Source organism: Colletotrichum spaethianum (genome assembly GCF_022836535.1).
Source record: "Colletotrichum spaethianum MAFF 239500 DNA, contig50, whole genome shotgun sequence".
In the NCBI taxonomy this organism is placed as follows: Eukaryota; Fungi; Ascomycota; class Sordariomycetes; order Glomerellales; family Glomerellaceae; genus Colletotrichum; species Colletotrichum spaethianum.
Window position 1 is genome coordinate 40,580 of NW_026054820.1, and position 22,093 is coordinate 62,672.

At 56.1% G+C, this 22,093-nt stretch overlaps 8 protein-coding genes and 1 non-coding gene across 9 annotated transcripts; 4 read left to right on the forward strand and 5 right to left on the reverse strand.

The window, feature by feature from the left end:
- Window positions 1-523: 523 nt before the first annotated feature.
- On the forward strand, window positions 524-3,160 carry ColSpa_11741 (target of rapamycin complex 2 subunit sin1; the record flags this gene model as incomplete). Its single annotated transcript, XM_049277953.1, has 3 exons — window positions 524-868; window positions 944-1,198; window positions 1,562-3,160. 3 exons carry the CDS (start codon window positions 524-526, stop codon window positions 3,158-3,160), a joined length of 2,199 nt encoding a protein of 732 aa, XP_049133910.1.
- A 3,477-nt stretch (window positions 3,161-6,637) lies between these two features.
- On the forward strand, window positions 6,638-6,991 carry ColSpa_11742 (uncharacterized protein; the record flags this gene model as incomplete). The annotated part of the gene is made up of 1 exon (XM_049277954.1): window positions 6,638-6,991. One exon carries the CDS (start codon window positions 6,638-6,640, stop codon window positions 6,989-6,991), a length of 354 nt encoding a protein of 117 aa, XP_049133911.1.
- Window positions 6,992-7,008: 17 nt separating this feature from the next.
- ColSpa_11743 (transcriptional adapter 2) lies at window positions 7,009-9,227 on the forward strand (the record flags this gene model as incomplete). Its single annotated transcript, XM_049277955.1, has 5 exons — window positions 7,009-7,191; window positions 7,760-7,954; window positions 8,010-8,309; window positions 8,360-8,680; window positions 8,739-9,227. 5 exons carry the CDS (start codon window positions 7,009-7,011, stop codon window positions 9,225-9,227), a joined length of 1,488 nt encoding a protein of 495 aa, XP_049133912.1.
- Window positions 9,228-10,530: 1,303 nt separating this feature from the next.
- On the reverse strand, window positions 10,531-11,580 carry ColSpa_11744 (putative Rho-type GTPase-activating protein 4; the record flags this gene model as incomplete). Its single annotated transcript, XM_049277956.1, has 1 exon — window positions 10,531-11,580. One exon carries the CDS (start codon window positions 11,578-11,580, stop codon window positions 10,531-10,533), a length of 1,050 nt encoding a protein of 349 aa, XP_049133913.1.
- A 687-nt stretch (window positions 11,581-12,267) lies between these two features.
- Window positions 12,268-12,355, reverse strand: ColSpa_tRNA_309. The gene is given in 2 exon segments: window positions 12,268-12,302; window positions 12,318-12,355. It is a non-coding gene; the product is annotated as a tRNA-Gln (tRNA).
- A 569-nt stretch (window positions 12,356-12,924) lies between these two features.
- ColSpa_11745 (putative T-complex protein 1 subunit beta) lies at window positions 12,925-13,921 on the reverse strand (the record flags this gene model as incomplete). The annotated part of the gene is made up of 2 exons (XM_049277957.1): window positions 12,925-13,579; window positions 13,725-13,921. 2 exons carry the CDS (start codon window positions 13,919-13,921, stop codon window positions 12,925-12,927), a joined length of 852 nt encoding a protein of 283 aa, XP_049133914.1.
- Window positions 13,922-14,780: 859 nt separating this feature from the next.
- ColSpa_11746 (meiosis-specific APC/C activator protein AMA1) lies at window positions 14,781-15,362 on the reverse strand (the record flags this gene model as incomplete). The annotated part of the gene is made up of 1 exon (XM_049277958.1): window positions 14,781-15,362. One exon carries the CDS (start codon window positions 15,360-15,362, stop codon window positions 14,781-14,783), a length of 582 nt encoding a protein of 193 aa, XP_049133915.1.
- Window positions 15,363-15,914: 552 nt separating this feature from the next.
- Window positions 15,915-16,604, reverse strand: ColSpa_11747 (putative WD repeat-containing protein; the record flags this gene model as incomplete). The annotated part of the gene is made up of 1 exon (XM_049277959.1): window positions 15,915-16,604. One exon carries the CDS (start codon window positions 16,602-16,604, stop codon window positions 15,915-15,917), a length of 690 nt encoding a protein of 229 aa, XP_049133916.1.
- A 1,386-nt stretch (window positions 16,605-17,990) lies between these two features.
- On the forward strand, window positions 17,991-18,816 carry ColSpa_11748 (geranylgeranyl transferase type-2 subunit alpha; the record flags this gene model as incomplete). Its single annotated transcript, XM_049277960.1, has 2 exons — window positions 17,991-18,381; window positions 18,437-18,816. The coding sequence occupies 2 exons, from the start codon at window positions 17,991-17,993 to the stop codon at window positions 18,814-18,816; spliced, it is 771 nt and encodes a 256-aa protein (XP_049133917.1).
- Between the last annotated feature and the right edge of the window lie 3,277 nt (window positions 18,817-22,093).

Consider the following 22,093-nt stretch of genomic DNA (forward strand, 5'->3'; position numbering starts at 1 on the left):
GCAAACGAACATCATCCGTCGGCTTCCTCCGCAACCCAAACCGATGGAAAGCCGCATCCGCGGAGTGCTATCTTCGGTTGGTATGCGGCTGAAGACCGATAGATAAGACATGTGTAGACGGTGTGTGCAAGGTAGGCAAACATGCTTACATAGACTGCGAGGGGGGGGGGCATTGATGCTGATCCTGTCCTCTCGTCTAACTAACACTCGGTCGGCCCTTGAGGCGCAATCCACTTCACTCTCCCATAACCAGCCTATTCCCTCCCTCACCTCGTATTTTCTCGGCCTTCTTACATCACCAATTCTCCCAACTTCCCTTTGAACACAATCCCACCATTTTAGAGCGGCCCCTTCCCAACCGGACGAACAACCATCAACACCTACCCTTGCACTCGTCGACCGTTTCCCACACACGGCCACGCAACCAGACAGAACAAACCCTTCGGACAGACAGACCTTCTTCACCCGATCTCGAATCGTCCGAAGCTCCAAGATGTAACAGACCCCTAACACATCCTCGACAATGCAACCAGCACGACCCCCGCCGCGGGCGCCGGGCAGCTTTAGCCCTCTGCCGGGCTCTACAGCTTCCAACGCACCGCCGCCGCAACGTCCACGACCGCCTGCCCGCGCCGAGTCGTCGTCCAGCGAAGAGAGCATCTCGATCAATTTCGTCAAGCCGCGAACTCACGCTCCGAGCGCGCCCACACAACCTTCTTCTGGGACCCCGATCTATGCTCAGTTTACGTCCCAGGCCAACTCGAGCACCGCAAGTCTGCAGAACTTTTCGCGCCCGACTGCTCAGCGGTCGGGAACTACGCCCGGAGGACCAGTAGGTCACGGCTCAGGAGGAGGAAACGATCTGAGCGTGAGTGTGAGCGCAGCCGCTGCTGCCCGCACAGCGAGTCCCTTGACAAAAGGGCACTCGAGGAAACACAGTCAGACACCCGGTCTTTTCGACTCGACGCTGCCGTCGACGAGCACGTCGAATCTGTCCCACGTGGGCATGTCACACCCGTCCGCCAACTCGTCTTCTACACAACAACAGCAGCACCGACACCCGAGCCCTGCCCTTTCGGCGAGTCACATCGCGGCACAGGCGGCCTTTCAGCACCAGAACAACCAGCAACATCAGCAGCTGCAGCACGCCCGACAGCGATCGCAGACTGTCCCCAACCCGAACGGAGACGGCGACAACGTGAGGAGGGGAAGCAGCGGAAAGGGCCCACTCAGCCCGCCTATGCTAAGCCTGACCGAGGCAAGCGGTCCACGGGAGAGCGGTTTTGGGAATCAAGGATACCACAACGGCCTTCTGGGAAACCATTCGGCCGCCGCGACCACAGCCGCGAACGCAGCGTTCCCGCGATCGGGGCAGACTTCACCAGGCTTGCCACAATCGCAGCAGCAGCAGCCTCCGCCGCCGCTGCCGCCGCCGCAACAACATCAACAACAACAGCAGCAGCAACACAGTCCCGTTCACCCCTCCCCGCAGCTGGTCCCGGAGCAGAAGCCGGTCAAGCCAGAAAAGTCCAAGGTCAAGCTCTTCTCACGCCCGGTCAAGATCGGCACCAAGGGCGACCCTAAAGACAAACCGCTCCCTAGCCCAAGCAAGATCGGCAGCGCGCTTGCTTCGTTACAGCGAGGGAATTTCAGCACAAGCAGTCTGATTGATACCAGCGGTCAATCTATCTACAACCTCAACAATTCGTCTGCGGCCACCATCCGCGCAGTGCCCGAAACACCCACTATGGAGAAGGAGGGGAAAGAAAAGGAAAAGAAGCATCATTTTCTATCACGGCAGAAGCATAAGCTCAAGGATGACTACCATCTTCCGCTGTCTTCCGCATCGAGCAACTCGAAACCCACAGACCCCAGTGCCCCCTCGAGTTTGTACAGTTTCAACTTACCCCCTAGTCCGGCCCCAACTGCAACGTCGTTTGGGAAGGCTCGGCGGGACAAAAAGACTGAAAAGGAGACCAGCAACCTCAGCGTCGAGTCAAGTTCGCTCCCTTCAGAATGGCCAGGGCCAAGCAGTCTACCGAGTTTGACGCACCAGTCGTCATATCTATCCGAACCAATCGACGCGGGTAAGTACGGTCTCAACAGCATGGCGCTCGACGATGCATGGCCGTATTTGAAGGCGAAAATGCTCGTCATCTTTGAGGGCGAGGATTTACGACAGCCGGTGGAGGATTTCAACCGATTGGTCACGCTGCACATACAATACTGCATTCAGCGCAGGTCGCCTAACATCATCCTTGAGGACTTGCGCGAGCTTCTTGCGACTGGCTTTGCGTCCTTGGATATGACCCTCAGACGTACGCAAGAGGACAAAGTCATCCCGGCTCTGGTCGAGATGTGGCTCATCACCTATACCTCCATCCTGCCCTACATGCAAGCCGTTTTCCTACCCCTCGACCTTGAATTCTCTGGCTGCGGTGTGCTCATGAACGCCGACCAAGCCCGCGACTTCTGGGGCGGCGTCAAGGCACCGTCTTCCGATAGCGCGCCATATGTCAGCCCCGCATCCACCGCCCTCGACGTGCGCCGCATTGTCCTCACGGCATACCGAGACATCGTCATCCTCCCCCGTTACGACTCACTCAAGGCCATCTTCTCTCGACTATCCCTTGAGTTCCTCCCGTCCTCGTTCGCCTCTCTGGCCCTCGCCTCCCCGCTGCCGGACCCAGCGCTTTCTTCCAGCCCCGCAGACACCATGAGCATGATGCGCCCCGGCACAGCCATGAGCCTGGACCCATCCGTTGCGAGCTACAACTCCAACGCGACGACGCTTCTGGGCGATGGCAGCGCGGGAGGCGGCGGTGGCGGGCGCAGCCGCGGCCTCAGCAACGTCAGCTACGCCAGCGGCGGGAGCGACGGGCAGCTGCGGCCGTTCACGCGCGAGCAGAACGTCGAGGACTCTAAGCAGGTCACCGAGATGGTCGGGCGCATGCTGCAGTGTATGAGCATCCTCGCCAGCATCGGTGGCACCTCCGGTGACGGCAGCGACGAGGGGAACAGGCGGATGGAGGAACTGTGCCGGCTGCTGAAGCTCAACTGGCTCGGCAGGGGCCGGACGGGCAGGAACCGTAGGGGGATCGTTGGCGGTAGACGGCGGGAGATTCCCGAATCTATCAGAGAAGGGTTGCGCGTCGTTTGAGGAGATGCCGAGGTGGTGGCTTTCGTGCGCAAAAAGGAAAGGGGGGCGGGGCGTTTTTTTTCTGGGGGATTCGCACGTATCATGTCTTTTTGGACGACGCAAAAGTAACGCGGTGAATGGCTACGGCCTCCGTGACGGCGTTTTCATGGGCGGCAGGCAGGCATCTATCAGGACACCAACGAGCAGAGCGAAGGGGTGTTTTTGACTCGTCTGGCAAGAGTCGAGAGGGGAGAGGGGATGGCATCTCACGGACATGATTTGCCTTGTTGTATAGATGGAAACACTGCAAATTGAAACTATTCAAGCAAGTATTTGTTTGTGGGCTTGCATCTGACGCCATGTTCCTGGGGCTTGGACTTGCTGAGGTGAATTGATGTATATTTTCAACAAATGGCTTGGTCACTCTGGTCTCAGAGTGACCGATGAGAGGGGTTTTTCTTCCAAGGTCAGATGCGTACGCGTACAACAAGCAAAATGCGTTACTTGATGAACTAGATCAACCGAAAGGTTGGCGCATATATCGTATGAAAGATTCATATTTTGGACCGGTCACGGTGTCACGTCACATGCTCGGGGGTAATCAAGGTGTAGCATTTTGAATGAATGTATTTCTAATTCTCCAGGAAGACGCGGCAATGTCTGCCAGCGCAGATTTATCTGCTGGTTTTTCCGAGTCCTGGATGCTTGTTAGACAAGATTCCACGCCAAAATGGATCGTAAAAACAAGCAAAGAGTGGGAAAAATCAGACATCCAAGGAAGAATTAAGCCCTCATCCGTCACTTAAGACGCCCTCTCCCGAAGGAGAAGCGCCCGCCAAAGGCTCGAGGCTGTGACTCGAGTGGAAACTGCGAATTCGGGTGGAAATTTCATCATGTTGAGGTGGGAATGGGAAGGCAAAAAAGACATGTGTGGACTAACCTTTGGTGATGGTAGCAGCGTCCGGGTCGCTGTAGGTGTTAGTTGACACGGTGATAGCAGATGACGGTCAGTCATTATTCATGATATCTGATTCACATGTCAGCGAGTGCTCCCAAATGGCTTGATGCTGATGAGATGTGAAGGTGATGTGTCAGACAGAATATACTGGCAAGTAACAGGTTCGCCTTGACGGGAACCCGAACAGACTAGATTTCTTCATGGTCGATTCGGTTGGGAAAAGAAGACAATGTTTCTTGAGTGTCATCATTCGGATTTGGGGGGAGAACAGTGAGGAAAGTGGCCTACCTGGAGTGTCGAAGCTGGAAGCTGGTAGTAGTGAGTATGTCGACGATTTTGTAGATAGCAGCTCTGCTCGTCACGATCGCAGGGCGCGGCGTCCTTTCCGCACAGCTTAGATTAAAGCTTTTGAACGTCGCGGATGCGAACGAGCTGGGAAGAGGACGCGGCCCTGCTGTCGATGAGAGACAGAGTGTGATGCCGAGAAGTGGTGAAGAAAAGGGCCTGACGTGCAGAGGAACAGTTTTTATAGATGAGGCTCACGAAGGGAAAAAATGGAGACACAGTTGGGAAGATTTTTTCTGGCACCTTCGCACGGCCCACTCTGCACGTGACTGGAGTTTCTGGAGATTGCCGTCGTTTGGATCGGGTCCGGAGAGGATGGATGCTGCCACGTGACCAGAAGCTCGGAGTTGTTCGCCGTGATGCCGATCCCCGCCTCCCAAAAGTAGCTTCAATCTCATTGGCCAGCTCCTCAAGGTTCATGTCACCAGACGTGGATCAAAGGGGAAGAAGGCCGTGGGCACGAAGATAGAAGGATAACACGTCCCCGGGAGGTTCGGCGAAGATGTGCTGGCCATTGGCAGACGAAAAACCCAGCAAGTGAATGGGCAGGTCGACGCGATTCCAGCGTTGCCATTTTTGCAAACCCATTTATCATCTCACGGTCTCGCGTCCCCAGTGAAGTGGGAGGGCGGGATGGGAGGTAAGGGAGTGATGAGTTGCAGCAAAACGAGGCGTCTCTGACTCCTGCCTCCTGCTTCACTGCTATCCTGCGACACTGCTTCACCCCTGGACGGATATTGCTGAAGAAGTTTGGCTTGTTGCATAGAAATGCTGATCGCAGCCACTCTCCGTTATGCTTAGGCGAATATCCCGCATTTCTTATGGAGCTTCCCGCCACCTCAATCCGGCATATCCATGCGTTGGTCTTCCGTAATTACATGGCGTATGCTACTAAGCGACATGATCCCCACACCCCGGTCGAAGCAAAGGGTGGTCCCCGGCGCTCCAGCCTGACATTCTGGCATGGTCGCCCGCCCACCTCGTGCTTCTCTGTCCCTGCTTTCTCCCGTCTCGCTCTCGACCTCTTTCGACCTTGTCCCGCCTTGTCGTACCTTACCTCTCTTTTGCCTGTGTGTGTCTCTTGATCGGCCTCAGGGTTTGGATTTGGCCGCAACTTGACGCCTCACCGTCCGCAACCTCCTCTGCAACACCACATCGAGCCTGGCTTTTCTCTCTCTCTCTCCCCAATCCTCCCCCAAACACCCCTGGGCTCGACTTTTTATTTTTATTTCGTTGCATCGGGGTTCCGGGACTCGTCTCGCCCATCGTGTTGCTAAATCGCCGGCCCGCCTGCAAAGAGCCCAGAAGCCCAGAGCTTAGGTCCCCAGGTCCCCCAGGTCCGTTGCTTGCGTCTTTACGTCCTTCCTCAAGCCCAACCTACCTGCTCAGCCTGCACCGCAACCACTCACCCACCTCGCACCCCCAAAACTCCCTCTCCCGCTTTTTCCTAAGCAAGGCGGCGCGCAAAGGCTTGTTCTTTCGCCCGCGCTACGACGTGTGCAACAAAAATTGGGCTTTCGAACAACCGCTCCGAATGTCATCGACATACGTCGATTGAAGCACGTCCGGCCACCTTACGAGGGAATCCCACTTTGTTCGCTCGCTTTCGCTATCGTGCGACCATCATACACATACACACAAACACGGTCTTGCGTCGTGTCCACCCTTTTTCGAGATCGCAACAACGCATCTTCCCTTTCTCCCCCCCCGTCCGCTCGCCACGTCCCTTTACCGACGCCAACTTTCCTCCCGTCACTGGGCTCCTTTTAGTCGCACCAACCCAACAATCTGCCCGCTCCTACTCTTTCCTCCAGCTCATTTTGTTTGCGATCGCATCCCGACTTCCCCCTACCCAAAATATCCACGTTGTCGTCACGCCGATCATCTATGCCTTTGCGGTCCCTCCTCACTTGTTGACCCTGCCGTTTCGCCAGAAAGACGACTACTATCGCAATCGATAACGCTAGTCGAAACCGCTGCACCACCAACGCGCGATTGAAACCACTACCCGCGTCTCGCAAATCACGACCCTCGTTCTCGCGTCGCGCCATCACCCCGACATTCTAACAATTCCGCCGCGGCCGATTGCCGATACTATCGAGATCGAACACGTCTAGGGCGCAGGCGCATGAGATAGTGCCGAGGGAAGAGACGTCGATATCCACACTGTGGATTATCGACACGCTGAAGACATGATGACGAGTATGGGACCGTCGTTTGCAGGTCATCCTGCCGGCATGCAACAACATCCAGGTGTTCCCGGGCACCCTATGGCCCAGGGGATGCCTCATAACCCGGGTCAGCAAGGCCCGCCGGGCGGAGGAATGCCTCACCAGATGCATATGGCGGTGTCAGGGCCTGGTGGTCAGGTTAATCCAAATCAGTTGATGGGCGGCATGCCGCCGGGTGCTGGTGGTCCGAACGCTCACGCTCTGCAGCACCTGAATCCTGCCCAAAACCCGATGTTCCAGCAGAACCAGTTCGGTAACTGTATGTCGACACCTTCGCTGGTCCAATTACTCTGTATCTTCACTAACGGATACGCGTAGTCAACAACCCAGCCGCGATGGCGCATGCCCAGCTCGCGCAGCAGCGGTTATTCCAGCAGCAGCAACAGGCACGTCAAGCGCTTATGGCGCAACAGGCCTTCAACGCGAACATGGCCGGCGTCAATGGGATGCCGATGGGAATGCAGATGAACCCCATGAACGCGGCTCAACTTGCAGCAATGCGGCAGGGCATGCGACCGGTAAATATGACATGTCTACTTTCGCCGTAGTGACAGTACTGATGCATGGCGGTAACAGGGACACAACCCTCAGGCACAAGCGATGCTCGCCCAGCAGATTGCTCTCCAACAGCAAGCAGTTCAGAACCAGCAGATGCAACAGGGCCAACAGCAAGGTCAGCCGGTCCAGATGAACCCCCAGCACATGCAAATCCAGCAGGCCCAAATGGCTGCTTCGATGCAGGCACAGCAACAGCAACAGCAGCAACAGCAGCAGCAGCAGCAACAACAGCAACAGCAGGCTCAGCAGCAAGCTCAGCAACAACAACAGCAGGCTCAGCAGCAAGCTCAACAGCAGCAACAGCAGCAGCAACAGGCTCAACAGCAGCAGCAGCAGCAGCAGCAGCAGCAACAACAGCAGGGCCAGCCGCAGGGCCAGCCGCAACAGCCTCAGCCCCAGCCCCAGCAGACGCCTCATCAGACTCCTCAACAGCAATCCGCGCAGCCTGTCAACCCTCAATCTGCCGGTCAGCCCACGCCATCCCAGACTCCGGGGCCTGCTCCGAATCAACAGCCGCAGCCTCCTCAGGCACAGGCCCAGCCTCAAGGCCCTCCTCAGATGGCTCCCCAACCTGGACCGCAACAGATGAACCCCGCGCAGCAGGCCGCAGCTCAGGCTGCCGTTGCCAACAGCATGGCTTTGGCTCAGCAAAGGAGGGAAGGGATGAAGGGACACTGCCTGCTCAAGCTCATGCAGTTCAGCGAACACTTGAGCGGCTTTCCCGTAAGTTAAGCGTTCGAAACACGTGTTCGGAATGAGTTCACTAATAAACGCACAGGGATCCAAGGGCAAGGACGACTTGTCCTACTGGAACAGCTTCGTCAACCAATTCTTCTCTACAAAGGGTGTTTTCCGCCACTCCGTACATATTACGGACATCGAAGACCAGGCGGACAAGCAATACGAAATCACATACCCCGCCCTCCCGCGATACTTCCACACGCACTTCGACAGTGGTGTGAAGAATATGCAGTTGATTATGGAGAAGGGGACTACGGACAGGCCACTACCAGGCGATGGCCACTGGATCGAGAATACCAAGTCGAGCCTTGTCTATTGGTTTGAGAGCGGTTCCCACGTAAGCTAACCCTGTTTCCATTGGCAAGAGACTTCCTAATACTGTGATAGCTTGTTGCAACGGGTACTGTTAGAGCGCACTTTGATGCAGAGCAGAAGATCGAGCTCTTTGAGTTCTTGACCAGCAACCACGAAGAATATATTTCTCGAAAGGCCGCTATCGAAGCTGCGAAGCCTGTACACAACTGGGTCAAGGAGTGGCACAAGGTTAACTCCCAAGACAGCAAGGCTTCTCCGGAGATGAGCAAGAAGGGTAAGGCCCGTCCCATGAAGTCTCCGCAAAATCCTCCGCCAGAAGCACTGGTGGATCTCCCGGAGTCGGCAGTCAAGAGGGGCATGGGTGTTACCGAAGCCGTCTTCCAATTCCTCGAGGTACGTGATAGCGCCCCCATGCATGCATGTGGATCTCTGGTGCTAAGATGGCATGCAGATCGCTGAAGTGATCGGCCAAATGAACCCTCTATTCGCCTTTTACCACACCCACCCTAGCCTCGGCCCGTACGCTGCCCTGGAGCAGTACGTCGGCCAGATCAACGCCGCACCGCAAAACATGAATGGCCAGCCCATGCCTCAAGGCCCGAGGACACCCAGCTTTGGTCAGTTCCCTATGGGGGCGAGCCCAGCACAGCCGCACATGCAGCTGCCTGGCTCGCCTCATGTCCAGGGCAGCCCTGCTCAAGGTCATATGCAGGCACCCGGAATGCAGATGCAGCAGAGCCAGCAAGGCACCAGCTCCAGCGGACCTAGTGCAAACACGTCTCCAGCTTCCAACAAGCGAAGACGCCCATCCGGTGTCAAGATGGAGGAGGACGGCTCCCAGGCCCCGACTCCAGGCGGTCCTCAAGTCAATGGTGTTCAGAACAAGGGCAAGCCGCCTACGCCGCGGATGGCAAAAAGGATGAAGGGCAACCCGGCGTGAACTGGGAATTGTCTGGACATCCGATCTTGCTCTAATACGAGTCCGGCTACGCAGACTCAGTAATGCCTTTTCTATGTCATCATTATGCAGCATGGCGGCGTCTTAGTGCTTGGCTTTCTGGCTCTGGAATCTTAGGACTGTTCATACGCGGGTGTTCGGCAAGCATTTCGGTCGTTCGGTAAGGCGGGAAGCCATATCCGCCACAGGTACTCAGTCGTTCTCGTTTGGCATCTGGATTTCCCCTCTTCTCGATCACGCCCACCTGAAGGGCAGGCAAGTTCCTGCATGGGCTCGGGCTGCGACGTGACCACTTGTCTGCTGTACAGGTGGTGATGCGCGCGCCCAGAGGAGGCGCTTACCGCTGTCCAAGAGAAGCAAGGAAGGGCAGCAAGCTGCCGCCCTTCAAACGAGACTCGCAGAGGCTAATCGAGGCAGCCAAAGTTGTCCATGTTCCTACAACCCACCTGTACGATATCACGCTCGAGTACTGTCTAACTTGGGCTCACTGTTTCACGTTGTTATCCCGTCGACTTTGCCTTGTTATTGCTGTTTTTCCTCTCTCGAGTCTACTCTCGATTACGTCTCCATAACTCCTATTGCTGTTGGCGAGAAATCAGTTGGGGGAAAGATGGCTCTTAAAAAAAGAAGTTCTGTGTGGAATTTCCTGGTGGGAAAGTTCTTTTTTCTTCCATTTTCCGGCGGCGGAGAGGGTGGTGTTTTGTCGGCGTAGTCGTTGCTGATTGCTTTTTGCCTGTTCCATATCACAAATACCTAGTCTCTTGTCGGAAAGGAATTATGCATACCCCCAGATCTATGACAGGATGTTTCCTAAGTGTGTGATATTGCCGTGTTGGTTTCGTACAGCAACGAGTGAATATTCAGACATGACATCTTCCGGTGTTTGGGTACCTTCGTGCTCGGTCCCTCCCTCTCGGCTTCTGCTGGTCCCTTGGCCCCCTGCTTCGGAGCCTCGTATCTTTAAGCTAATACTCTGGATAAGCAACGAGAAAGTAGCAACACTAACGAAGAATTTCGAGTCCGACCCGGCCTGGCCCGGCCTGGATAGCTAACAGCGTACACTTCCCTTTCCTGGTGTTTGAGTTGAGGATAGCTACTCAGGGCATCAAACCCATTAGGCGAACCGGAAGTACGAGTTCTTGTTTTATTGTGTACAGTCCCCCGTGATCTGGCCATGGCTGGCTACAGCCGCGATACCTCAGGGCCCATATCGGTGGTCTTCTGTTATCGATACCGTCTCCTGACTCCCTGAACGCCAGCCCTCATCATCAACACCTCACTGCATCTATATCCTAACAACTATAGCTTCCCTCACTAACCGGTCCTTGATGCCCCCTACAACGGCAGCGTTCACAAGAACAGTCTCTCCCTTTGTCCTCCTCCCACCGTTCCACCACACACTAGCCCAAGCCGCAAAACACATCCCCAGTGCCATCCACCCTTCAACCCAAGGCCTCAACCCCCTACTCTCCTTCGCAACAGCCTCGCGCAGCACAACATCCTCATACGCCTCCTGCAGGGCATCAAATGCAACCGCCTCCCTCCCGTGTCCGCAGTGGACATGGCCGAAGACATGTAACCGCGGCCGCGTACGCCAGACTTCCCGCAAGAGGAACTCGCACCCCCAGTTACCGCGCGGGTCGTCCATGTGACCCTTTGGCGGCGCGTGGGTGACGAGGATGTCAGTGGCCGGGGGCACGGTGTCGGCCCATGGGTCCGGCTGGAGGGAGCGCGGGTACTGAAATGCCCAGTTGCCGTGTTGAGGGGTACAGGGGCTGCCGTAGATGCGGATCTCACGGTGGTGGTTGGGGAGTCTGAGGGTGGCTGAGGTGTGGTTGAGGTAAATAATGTCGCCCCAGTCCAAAGGTTCGTCTCCTCTTCCTTCGACCTCTTTCTTGTCCTCGTCTAGATCGGCCTCGGCCTCTGGGGGGACCCTTCCTTTCTGAGAGGTCGGAAAGTTCTCATCGAGACATAGATCGTGGTTCCCGGCGACCACAATCTTGTATCTGTGAGGCTTGTCTTTGATCCAGTTCAGCGCACGCTGCAACTCATCCTTCGTGCCCGACGCCGTGAGGTCGCCCGCGTGGATGAGAATGTCTCCAGATGGAAGGCGTGGTTGGGAGTTGTGCGTGTCCGAGATGCAGACCACCGTCACCGAGCCGTCTCCGTCGCCAGTATTCATCTCGGGCCTTCTGGTAGGGAACGAAACGGGAAAGGCGTTGTTCAGGTATCTAGCGATCGTCGTCAGCGGGTTCGAGCGCAACCGCTCCCACAAGGTGTCGTCGGGACGGCTGAGTATGGCGTCTAAGCCGGAGGAGCTGCGGAAGAGTGCCATCTTCCAAATCTTAGTCTCTAAAACGATGAAGTCTTTTCTATGTTTATGTAAAATGATATAGAAGTCATGCGTTGGAGGATGATGCCATTTTAAGCAACCCATCAGCTCGCCAACATCCGCATCACTTAGACGAGGTGAGATCGTGTTGGCAGAGTTGGTGGCATTGACTAACTGACTGAGTAGCATGCAATCCGACAACAAAGCAAGCGCATTGCGAGTCGCGGTTACGTTATCCCAAGGAAGCTGGCAATCTCCGATGTGAATTTGTAGTGGTGAAGTTTTGTTCGTTTGCTATGAGCCGCGTGATCCCCCTCCATGACATGATTGTGACAAATCACCAGACTTGCAGGAATGGCTTGTTGGAAGTACCAGTCAGCAACTCTCGCTGAGGTATGATAGCCTGGAGCCGAACCAAACTTGTGTCAATAGGCCATGCATCCCACGCTGTTCATATGTTGTTCATTTCGGTGTAAGCAAGATTGCGAACGCATAATCAGTAGTCAAATATGAGAAAAGTGGTATTCTTTGCGTTTTGTGTTGTGCTATTCCTGCAGATGCTCAACTCACCACAAACAATTTGCAGGACAAGACAAACTTACAGATTAGAGGAGTAAAATTATACTGACAGACAAGTTCAAAAAGAGTGTTTATTGCAGAGGCAATCGTTGCATGATAGAGCAAAAGGAAAGGTCCATCCAGGATTCGAACCTGGGCTTACGGAAGGTTCTGGGTGTGAATCAGAATCCGACGTCCTAACCAACTAGACTAATAGACCGAGATAGTTTGATGGGGAAGAGCCCCGTTTGTTGGAGGTCAGGAGCGACAAGGTCAGCTGATAAAACACGCACTTCTCCACTTGTTTTCCCGCAAGTTAACCAAGTCAAACAGGCCGGGCAGTACATGATCCCGAAAGAAGTTTTCGAAAGACTACAAAGTCAGGTACGAAGCTGAAGTTTGTGCCTGGGATCCGCTGTGAGCAATACTCGACTGCTGTATTTCCCAAGTAGCACACAATTGACGTCGCTCGGGTGAAGCTGGCTCTCAAGGGACCAAAGGTGCAAACATGTGTATGCGATCCTAGAACTCTGACTGCGAGTGAAGAACGACTTTGATAGAATACTCCTGAACGCCAAACCATGCTATGCGCCATAGACTCAAAAACAAAACAAACAAAAACATCGGTGACGACCGAGATATACCTCCCATGCCTTTCTGGCGGAGGAACAGAGTCTTCAAACGGGAGTGCCTGTCATCACTGCCCCTGCGCTGCTGCGTTTCCCCTTCAGTCAAATCCGACAGACTCTCTCTCCCATTTCTCTCCCGTGCGTCTCGCACCGATCCTGTTCATTTCAAGACAGCAATCAGAAGAATAAGAATGATGATGAGCACAATGATGGCAATCATCTGCTTGCTCTCCCCAGCATCCCGCGCGACCTTCCCGAGCGACCTCCGCGCCCGGTCAAGCCGACTTTGATGCCGGTCCACAACCTCGTCGACCTCATCGAGCATGGCGACGTGCGAGTCGAGCTCGTCCCCGATCTGCATGCTCAGCTCCCTCTGCCGCCCGATGGACTCGCCCAGCCGGTCGAGGTGGTCGTCCTGGTCGCGCATGATCTGCGAGTGGTACGCGTGCAGCTGCTGATTGTCGAGCCCCTCGGCCTGGTCGCGGTACCCCGCCGTGTCGGCCGGGTCGTCGCGGTACCGGCCCTCACCGAAGAGGGCCGCGGCCGCGGGGTCTTCTGCCGCCGCCGCGCCGCCGCCGGGGGAGTCGGTGAAGCGGACGGTCTTGTTGTTGGAGGCAGAGCCGGGAAGACCTCGGAGGCTGCCCTTGAGGGGTTTCGTGGACTGGGCGGCGGCGAAGTCCGGGGAAAGGGATGGGTCGTTGGGCGAGGTTGTGGTTGAGGACGTGGACGGGTTCGAGAAGCCGTGGAACTGGGAGGTGAGCTCGGAATACTGCTTCTGGAGGGCAGGCAGGGAATCGGTGATGTTCAGGGCGGCGCTGTTGGATTGCAGTTAGCCGGCCGTTTATTGGCGTAATTACGGTGTTGCAGTGCTTTGGTGCTTGGACGCTCTGGGCCATATCCGACATGACGTCGCATGGTGTTTTGGACGTCAAGGGCGAAATGTCACTGGGGGAAGCTCACCTCTCATCGCCGGCACCCTGGAGGCGCTTGGCCTCGGAGTCTAGGAATTCCAAGCCATCTTTGAACTGGTCCAGCGAACGGGAAATGTGGCCGTCCTGGGTGTCGGCTTCGAGGTTAAGCGACAGGGCGCGCTGGCGCTCGAGAAGGGATAGCTTGATGTGGTCGGCAAGGAGGTAGAGCTGGTTCAGGTTGGACATTGTGGACGGGATGTGAAGTAACCAGGACCCTTTGTTGCGAAGTATTGCTAAAATCAAACGTCTAGCGGCTTTTCCAATTCCACTTTATCTGTCGCGGACGAGGTGACGACAAAAAGGAACTCGGTCGGAGGAATGACGATATGCGAACTTTGTTCCTGGATGGTTCGGAAGGGCTGAAGATTTGCGGGTTGGACGTGTTCATGCGCCGGGCGGGACGGGGGTGAGACATGCGCTGAGAAGGACTGTGAGGTGGATTACGTTTTGGGTGCAGGCAGCGGCGGCGGTTCCTATTTGCAGAGTGCGTCTGCGCTGCAGTACCTACCTGGGGAGCCTGGGGTAGCGCTCTCGGATACTCGGGATTGCCAAGATAAATGGGGGCCTGGGAGGCATCCTCCACGATTTGTCTAGACATCAATAAAGAAGGCCAATGAAGTAGTGTAGCAATACATAGTCTCTAACTGCTAAAGCAATCTACTCAAGGTAACCTTTTGCATGCCTGGCAAATGAATCCACGCAAGACTTCGTCCTTTGCATTGATTCCCTTACCCCTACTGGTCCTAGCATCCGTCATTTCAACTAGATTCACAAGAACTAGGAGGAATGGAGCCCGGCAGGAACAGTAACGATGAGGCACAGGAGAGATAGCAAAAGATGAATGTCGCTGAGCTCTTCTACAGTACTGTTTTATTCGCAAATCTTTAAACAGTTATCCAGCATACGCAGCCCTTGACACCGCAACCTCCAGATTTATTGCACTGAAGACTTATACGGATCACACAGACTTAGGTAGTGAAGCGTATCATTCTGTCTATGACTGATATCTGCCTTCGCGCTAGCAACTCATTCCGCTCGTAAATATTTATCGAATAACATCCCCTTCCTTGTCGATACCAACAAGGCCCTCGAGAACGTCGCTGCCAAGTATCCCCACGGCGCCACTAATCGCTGTCTTGGGCTGGTCGCGCCACACTTCGTGAAACTTGAGAGTCTCATCGCTCGATGCCACTACAATGGTTCCTTCTTTCGCCGTCCGGCTTCCTTTTTGCGCATCAGCTGGTCCTCTGGGGTAAGGGATGGCACACAAAGCCCTGGGACCGCCCGGCCATGCTACGGCGCCGACCTGTCGGCAATCCGGCCAGCTGAAGACAACAATGCGGTATGGGTGTTCGGTTTGCGCGTAGCCATGGCTGTAACCGAATGTGGCCGCGATCTCGCGCTTCGTAGTAGACCAGATCAGTGAAGTGATTTGCGCCCCGACAACAATGGTAGCCAAGGGTGTGCTGGTTCCGATGTGGAAGAAGTGAATACACTTGTCGCCTAACCCGCCGCCGGTTGCGATGAGCCCGTCTTGCCAAGGACAGAATGCGATGGCCTTGATTGCAGCTTCGTGCCTCCAGCAGTGTGTTTGTGTCCCATGCCCGAACAGCCGAAGATCTTGCATGGATGTTTGAGTTGCTCGCGTAATGCTTCCAGCCATGCCTACCTCTATCGTTTCGCCGCTCGGGAGGGGGTTGAACGGCTGTTCTGCGCCTTCTCTTCGTCGATATTGGCTGAGTCCGGACTGCTCTGTAGATGCCGCATCTCTTTCGAAGAAGCCGTTTTGTTGTATCGAGCGACGGCTTCTGCGGATCATGGCCGAACTGGCTTTCTTCTGTCGACTCCTCATCATCCAGTCAATTTCGAAGTAGCAGGCTGTGTTGTCGTTACTTCCCGACACAAATTCCTGTCCGTTTGGTGACTAGACAAGGGCACATATCTGTGAGGTATGGACCGCAATCTTGGCTATTGGTGTTACCTTTCCAGACCAAGTGTCCCTTGATACTTCCCACAGACTGGGCCATTCGACCATGTAGTACAGAATGCTTCCCTGACCGTCCCCCACGAGTATGTCTTCCGTCGGCACAAAGGCGCCCAGGTTAAAGGGGTTCTGGGATGGTCTTTTCGTCACTGTTGGCCGCTAGCTGACGCATTCGACTGGAAATGGGTGGTGAAACTAGAACCTGGGTAGGATTTCGTCAATGAACGACAGCAGACCGAAGAAACCGTCCTTCCTGCCAAAGGCAAGAATGGCCTTGCCGCCCTCTTCAGAGGAGAAAGAAAGGGACGTCAAGCTATTTTGTCGCTGACGGGGCGCGCGGTAGACGGGCTGGGGATCATGCTGTTCCGACCATTTGTAGACCGTGTTGCCTAAGGCGACGGCCAAGCATTTGCAGGTCGGAGAGTATGCCAGCAGGGAGCGGTAGTAGTCGTCTTCGAGCTCTGGTGCCTGGAGCACTCGGTAGGGTCCCGAAGGCAGGTTGCTGCCTAGAGTCCTTACCGTCTCAAGCGTAGGCCGAGACCTTGAGGGACTGCTCGAGGGTGAAGGGAGCCCTATTTGAAGGACCTTGGCCGTCTGGTCGATCTTGAGCGCATCGGCGAGCCTCCCCTCGTGTCGTCTCTGGTCGTCCTCCTCCTTCGGCCGAGGGCCGAAAAACCGAGTGGACACCCGCCGGCCACCAGCTCGGGCTCTGACTGGCGGTTCCGGCGTGACAGGGGCCAAAACCGACGGACGTCCAACGGAGATAATGGGGCGCATGGATAATGGCGGGGATGATGGCGGGGATGGTGGCGGCCGCAAGGCTTTCAGCCGGATCTTGTCGGACAGGGGAGTCTCCGAGTCTCGGTAAGGGATGTAGCGATGCATGGCTTAGGGGGGAGGGGGTCGACCTAGGGGCGGATGGGTAGACAATGTAGGAGAGAGATCAAGTGGCGGAGAGGTAAATGTGTTGTCTACATAGAATACAGGTGGAACTGCCGTAACTCATTGATTCCTTCCCTCGAGAGGACAGGAAGTTGCGTTCAAATATGTGTCTGCCCAGCCGTGGGCGACTTCCAACCTACCTTTTCTAGGGGTGACAAGATGTGTAACCCACATCCGAAAGTAAAGACAAACAACGCGTGAGAATGCAATCAAACATCTATAAAGGAGAAGAAACAGTAACCGGTGCTGCATCTGTCTTGCTGCAAAACTGCCCATCCGGCCGGTCATTGAGACTTTTCAGTGTTGGGCTGTGGGAACAAGACACGACACATCAGTCCACCAGATTCTGGGCGACCACCATTGAGAAACTCCTCACGGTGGCGGGATCAAGTTGAAAACCGTTGATGGAAACTCGCAAGCAGAAGAAAGGCGCGACGTTGCACGACGGAAACGCGGGTTCGCAGGGAGCTCGGGCCACTGGCTAAAATGACATGCTCCTTGGGAGACCCAAGTGGTGGGGAATCCCTGCTCCGCGCAATGTGAACCGGCTCCCGCATCAGCTGCTTTATGCCGCCCAGAGCTTCCGGTGCCCTCCTCCAGTCCATCCTGCGGGCTCTTGAGTCTCTCCGTCCACCCTGATCGACCTTGTTGGTTTTCGTGTTTCCCACTCTTTAAGCCAGATTATCCCGCTCTCACAGAGGAGCACCCCTCAAATCCCCATGGAAAGCGTAAGTGCTCACCAACACGCAGCACCTGCTACTAGTTCAAATCTCCAACACATATCTCAAACCCCACGGCATCCCACGCTGACGACCGGCACAACAGCACGGCATCGCCCGCACAGCCCGGAAACCACGAAGCGAAGCCCAGCTGCAAGCCGACCTTGTCAAGATCGAGACCCTGCGCTCCGTCGAGGACGCCCTCCTGCGCGCCGCGAACCCGTCGTCCACCGAGCCCCTCGACCCCGCCGCGACCCTCGCCCTCACGACGAAGCTCCTGCGCCTCAACCCGGAGCACTATACGGCATGGAACGTCCGCAGGCGCTGCCTAACCTGTGGATCATTATCAAGACCCTCGCCTGGGCCGTCGCCATCGGCGCCGTCCGCGAGTTCTTCAGCAGCATGCACTCAGCCTCCGTCCTCCGCCGCTGCGTCGCCATCTTCCTCGGCAGCGACCCGGCCCGGCCCCGCGTCCCCAGCGGACCAAGAGAGTGGGAGGAGTGGTACAACAGCTGAGCCCGAAGTTCGGGACGCGACGACGGAGGCGGAGGCAGAACGGAAGGAGGGGCCTTCCACCGAGGAAGTTGTCGGGACCCTCAAAAACGAGCTCATGTTCACCATCCCTCTCCTCCTCGAGTTCCCCAAAAGCTACTGGATCTGGAAGTACCGCTCCTGGCTCCTCCAGCAAGCCATCGACCTGCTCCCGCGGCCCGTGGCCCGCCGCATATGGGAAGAGGAGCTCGGCCTCGTGTCCAAGATGCTGACCAAGGACCGCCGCAACTTCCACGCCTGGGGCTACCGGCGGAAGGTGGTCGCGACGCTGGAGAGCGCGGCGCTCGACGGCAGCAGCCTCGTCGAGTACGAGTTCGAGTACACGACCAAGATGATCAACGTCGACCTGTCCAACTTTTCCGCGTGGCACAGCCGCTCGAACCTGATACCCCGCCTGCTGGAGGAGCGCGGCGCCGACGACGGGGCACGGCAGAAGTTTTTGGAAGACGGTAAGATGACGCGCGACCTGTTTGAGGCGAAGGTGCCGGGACTGACATGGGACAGAACTCGACCTCGTCCGCGAAGCACTAAATGTCGGGCCGGAAGACCAGTCGCTCTGGTTCTACCACCATTTCCTCGTGCAGAATATGACCGAATCGGACGGCCGTTCCAAGATTGCGCCGAATCTGCCGCAGGAACAAAAGGCAGCCTACTTGAAGCGCGAAATCGAAGACATCAAGGACCTTTTAGAAGATTACGACGACATCATGTGGATCTACAAAGCGTTGCTAGACTACACGAGAGCCTTGCCGAGAGTAGAAGGCCGCGCGCTCAACGACGAGGAGACGGACGACCTCAAGACGTGGATGGCCAAAGTGCGTCAACTGGATCCCATGCGCAACGGGCGCTGGAACGATCTTGAGAAGGAGTGCGGGTTGGCTTAGATGCATGCGAGATCATAGCTTTCACGTTGTGTTGCAACACGAGCGAGCGAGGGTCGCCAAGGACCAAACACCATTATGAATTATAGCGACGATGTACATGTATACATATTTTGTAAAGATAACTCTTCGTACATTCCAGTCATTAGATCATATATATACTCTCAGGCGCTGCACTTGCCCTTGACGAGGCTGGCGTTCTCTCCCACCAGCCCGTCGAAGTACGCCAGTAGCGTCTCAACGGGAATCATGTCCATAAGACCCAAAGTCGGGTTGGACGACTTGAAGACCTGGCCGCCCCAGAGCACCCGCACGTACCAACCGCTCTCCCCAGCACCAGAGCTGGGTGCAGTTGTGGCTGTGGCAGCCGCAGTAGCAGTGGCAGTAGCAGGCGCGTAGATGCAGGAGCACGCTGAAGATACAGCAGCGACATCACCGTTGCAGTTCGCCGCCCAGGTAGGCAGAGGCTCGGTCCACGACGCGGTGGCAGTCAAGCTCGGGCAGAAAGTCGATGCTGAAGCAGACTCGCGGATCATCTGGCGTAGGCAGTTGTTACGACTACAACTCGGCGCAACTACCGTAGACGTCGGCGCCGGGGGGTTCTCGCCGTCGGCAGCTTTCTTCTTGTACAGCTCGAAGACGACCTCGGAACCCATGCCGGGCCAGACCATGTTGTCGAGCTGCAAGATCGAGAGCAACCGCGAGACGGAGCCGTCGTGAGCCACGTTATGATAGTAGATCGTCTCGCTCTCTCCCTTGACGACAGCGCGGAGATGCGTAGCGAGCTCGGCGACCCAAACACCCCATGTCGCGACGCTGGCGGCAAGAGAGTCGGGAGAATCACGGTAAATCTGAGAGTACTCCCAGTTTCCCAGACGGTAGGCCGCATCAGCAAGGTCCTGGGTTACACAGGTGGTGCTGTTGACACCGTTGACAAGCTTGCAGGGGAAAGGCTTGTCGTGACACTGCCGGGCGGACAGGTTATCGTAGTAGTGGTCAAGAGAGGCATGAAAGCCTGCATCATCTGTAGGGACGCCCGAGATATCGTCGAGTGTCGCGTAAAGCGGGCCGGCGGCGGCAAGGTGCTGTGCCCAGGCGGCGTTCGAAGAGGACTTGATGCGGTTGAAGAGGGCGGAGCCGGCGGAGCACGTGTACTGCGGCTCGAGGGAGTCGACACCAGCGGCCTGGATGTTGAGCGGGAGGGAGTCGGTGGTGGCCCACATGCCGTTGACGACCATGCCGGCAACTTGGCTGGTGATCTGGTTGTTGGTGACGCGGTACTGGACCTTGCGCTGCCACTCAGGGGAGTTGACGGAGTCGCGGGAGGGGAGGAAGCCCAGCAGGTCGTGGTAGACGCCGTAAAGGTCGGCGCCGTGGATCCACGAGTCGTCCAGGCCCTGGGCGGTAATCTGGGGGAATTGGCAGGTGCCGATCCAGCCCGCAGGGACGAAGGGGTTGACTGGAGAGATGTAGACCTTCCAGTACGTCTTTGCCGGCTTGTTGCTGCTGGCGAAGGGCTCGCCGTAGTAGAAGAGGCCTTGCTCGTCGCAGTTCCATTGGTATGGTTCCACAGGGAAGGCGTTGGAGGCGTAAGGCGTGCGCTTGTGGTGGCGATGAACCTGGAGGTGTCAGCGATTGAGGGTTCCATCGATATTTTACAAAAGAAAGGCAAGATCTACCAGTTCCACGTATTTGAGCTCATACTCATCCGACGGCTTCACATACTCGGTCTTGCGCACATGGGGCATATTGCACCAGTTGTACTGCCCATATTTGTCGTCGGGGGTCTCGGAGGTGTCGTAAATGAAGCCCCAGACGCCCTTGCCATTGATGACGGCAGTGAGATTGTTGACGTCTGACTTGGCAGGCGCGTACCAGCCCAAGTCGACACCGCCGGCAGCATTCGCAACACTGCCGCTGCCAAAGACAGCGAGAGCGGCCAGCAGAGAACGGCCTTTGGGAGCCATGACGTGCGGGAGGGCGAATTCAACGAAGACGAGGAAGCTAGCGATGATGACGAGCGACTTCACCCAGGCGACCGGCGATCCTAGTGGTCTTCTCGGGAAAAAGGTTGAGGAAGCCATCCATACTTATGGGCTGGTCACTCTCGATAAGATTGGAGCGGCCAACAGCCAATTTTACAGCCTCTTTCCTGTTTGTATCCCACGTGGCTCCGCGTCGCGCAGGGAGGTGCGGTGCACAAGAAACGAAATGAAGCTACGATGCAGCTCCAGGGATCATAAAGCGTGGTAAACCGGCCGGGGTGCCGAAATATGACATGCGCTTGTTCGTATCGTACCTCGCCCGAAGGTTGACGATGGGGGAGGCGAGAATGGTGAAGACGTTGAAGCTCCAGTGGGGGGGACGTGCGCCACGTGCGGGAGGAAACGCACCGACTGGCTGGGAGCTCAGGGGAACGACAGGGGTCCCAGCTCTTGACAGTCCCACCGTACCGATATTTCGGCGCCCAGACCGAACCTAATCTTTTTCCAATCAGGGAATTCCGCAATCGAGCGGCAGTCTCGGTGTTGAGGGATATCAAGTGTCTAAAGCGAGTGCACTCTCCACTCTCATCGTCTTTCCACCTTCAAAGGTAGATTGCATCGATATGTCAGCTGCGTACTGCTGTCACGAAGGGACTGTAAAGTCGAAAGAGAAGACTGGGCCGAGCAAGAAGCTCGTCAGTCTCGTCCGGCCGGGAAATGTGGTACACGAAGTCCGGCCCCCACGCCGACTCGGACAACTGATAATGCATGCCGTTCTATACGATGTGATTAGAACGCTGAGAAGTGGGTTTCTGGAAGCCGAATGGCGTTAAGTTCAAGGGCGTCTGAAAGTCAGGAAAGCAAGCAAGCAATTTTTTTGCTCTATATCCTGTGCCTCATATCGTTCCTACACAAATAGATCCAGGTTTCCGATGATGATATACCCTCGATGTGGTAACCTTAGACGTGAGCCCTGCCTGCCAGTATTCGCCTTCTCCACGTCCTATACACAACCGACGCCCCAGTGGTCTTCTGTGAGGTAGACAGGACAGAGTTCGTCCGCTCAGTCAGAGGGCGGAGGGGAACGTTGGCTTTCCCCGTTCTTAACGCGGAAGGTCGTTGATTCTGATTCCGTGGGCATCAACGAAATACGGCCTAAAGGCTGAACCCCCGCGGTCGATCAGGGGGTGAGGAATGATGAACAGGCTGGGGTTTACATCAGTGAATCTTTCTTCCCTCTTCAGCCCTTTCCTTCCTCTTGGTGTTTCTTTTCGCTGTTCTCTTGCTCAGGCAGC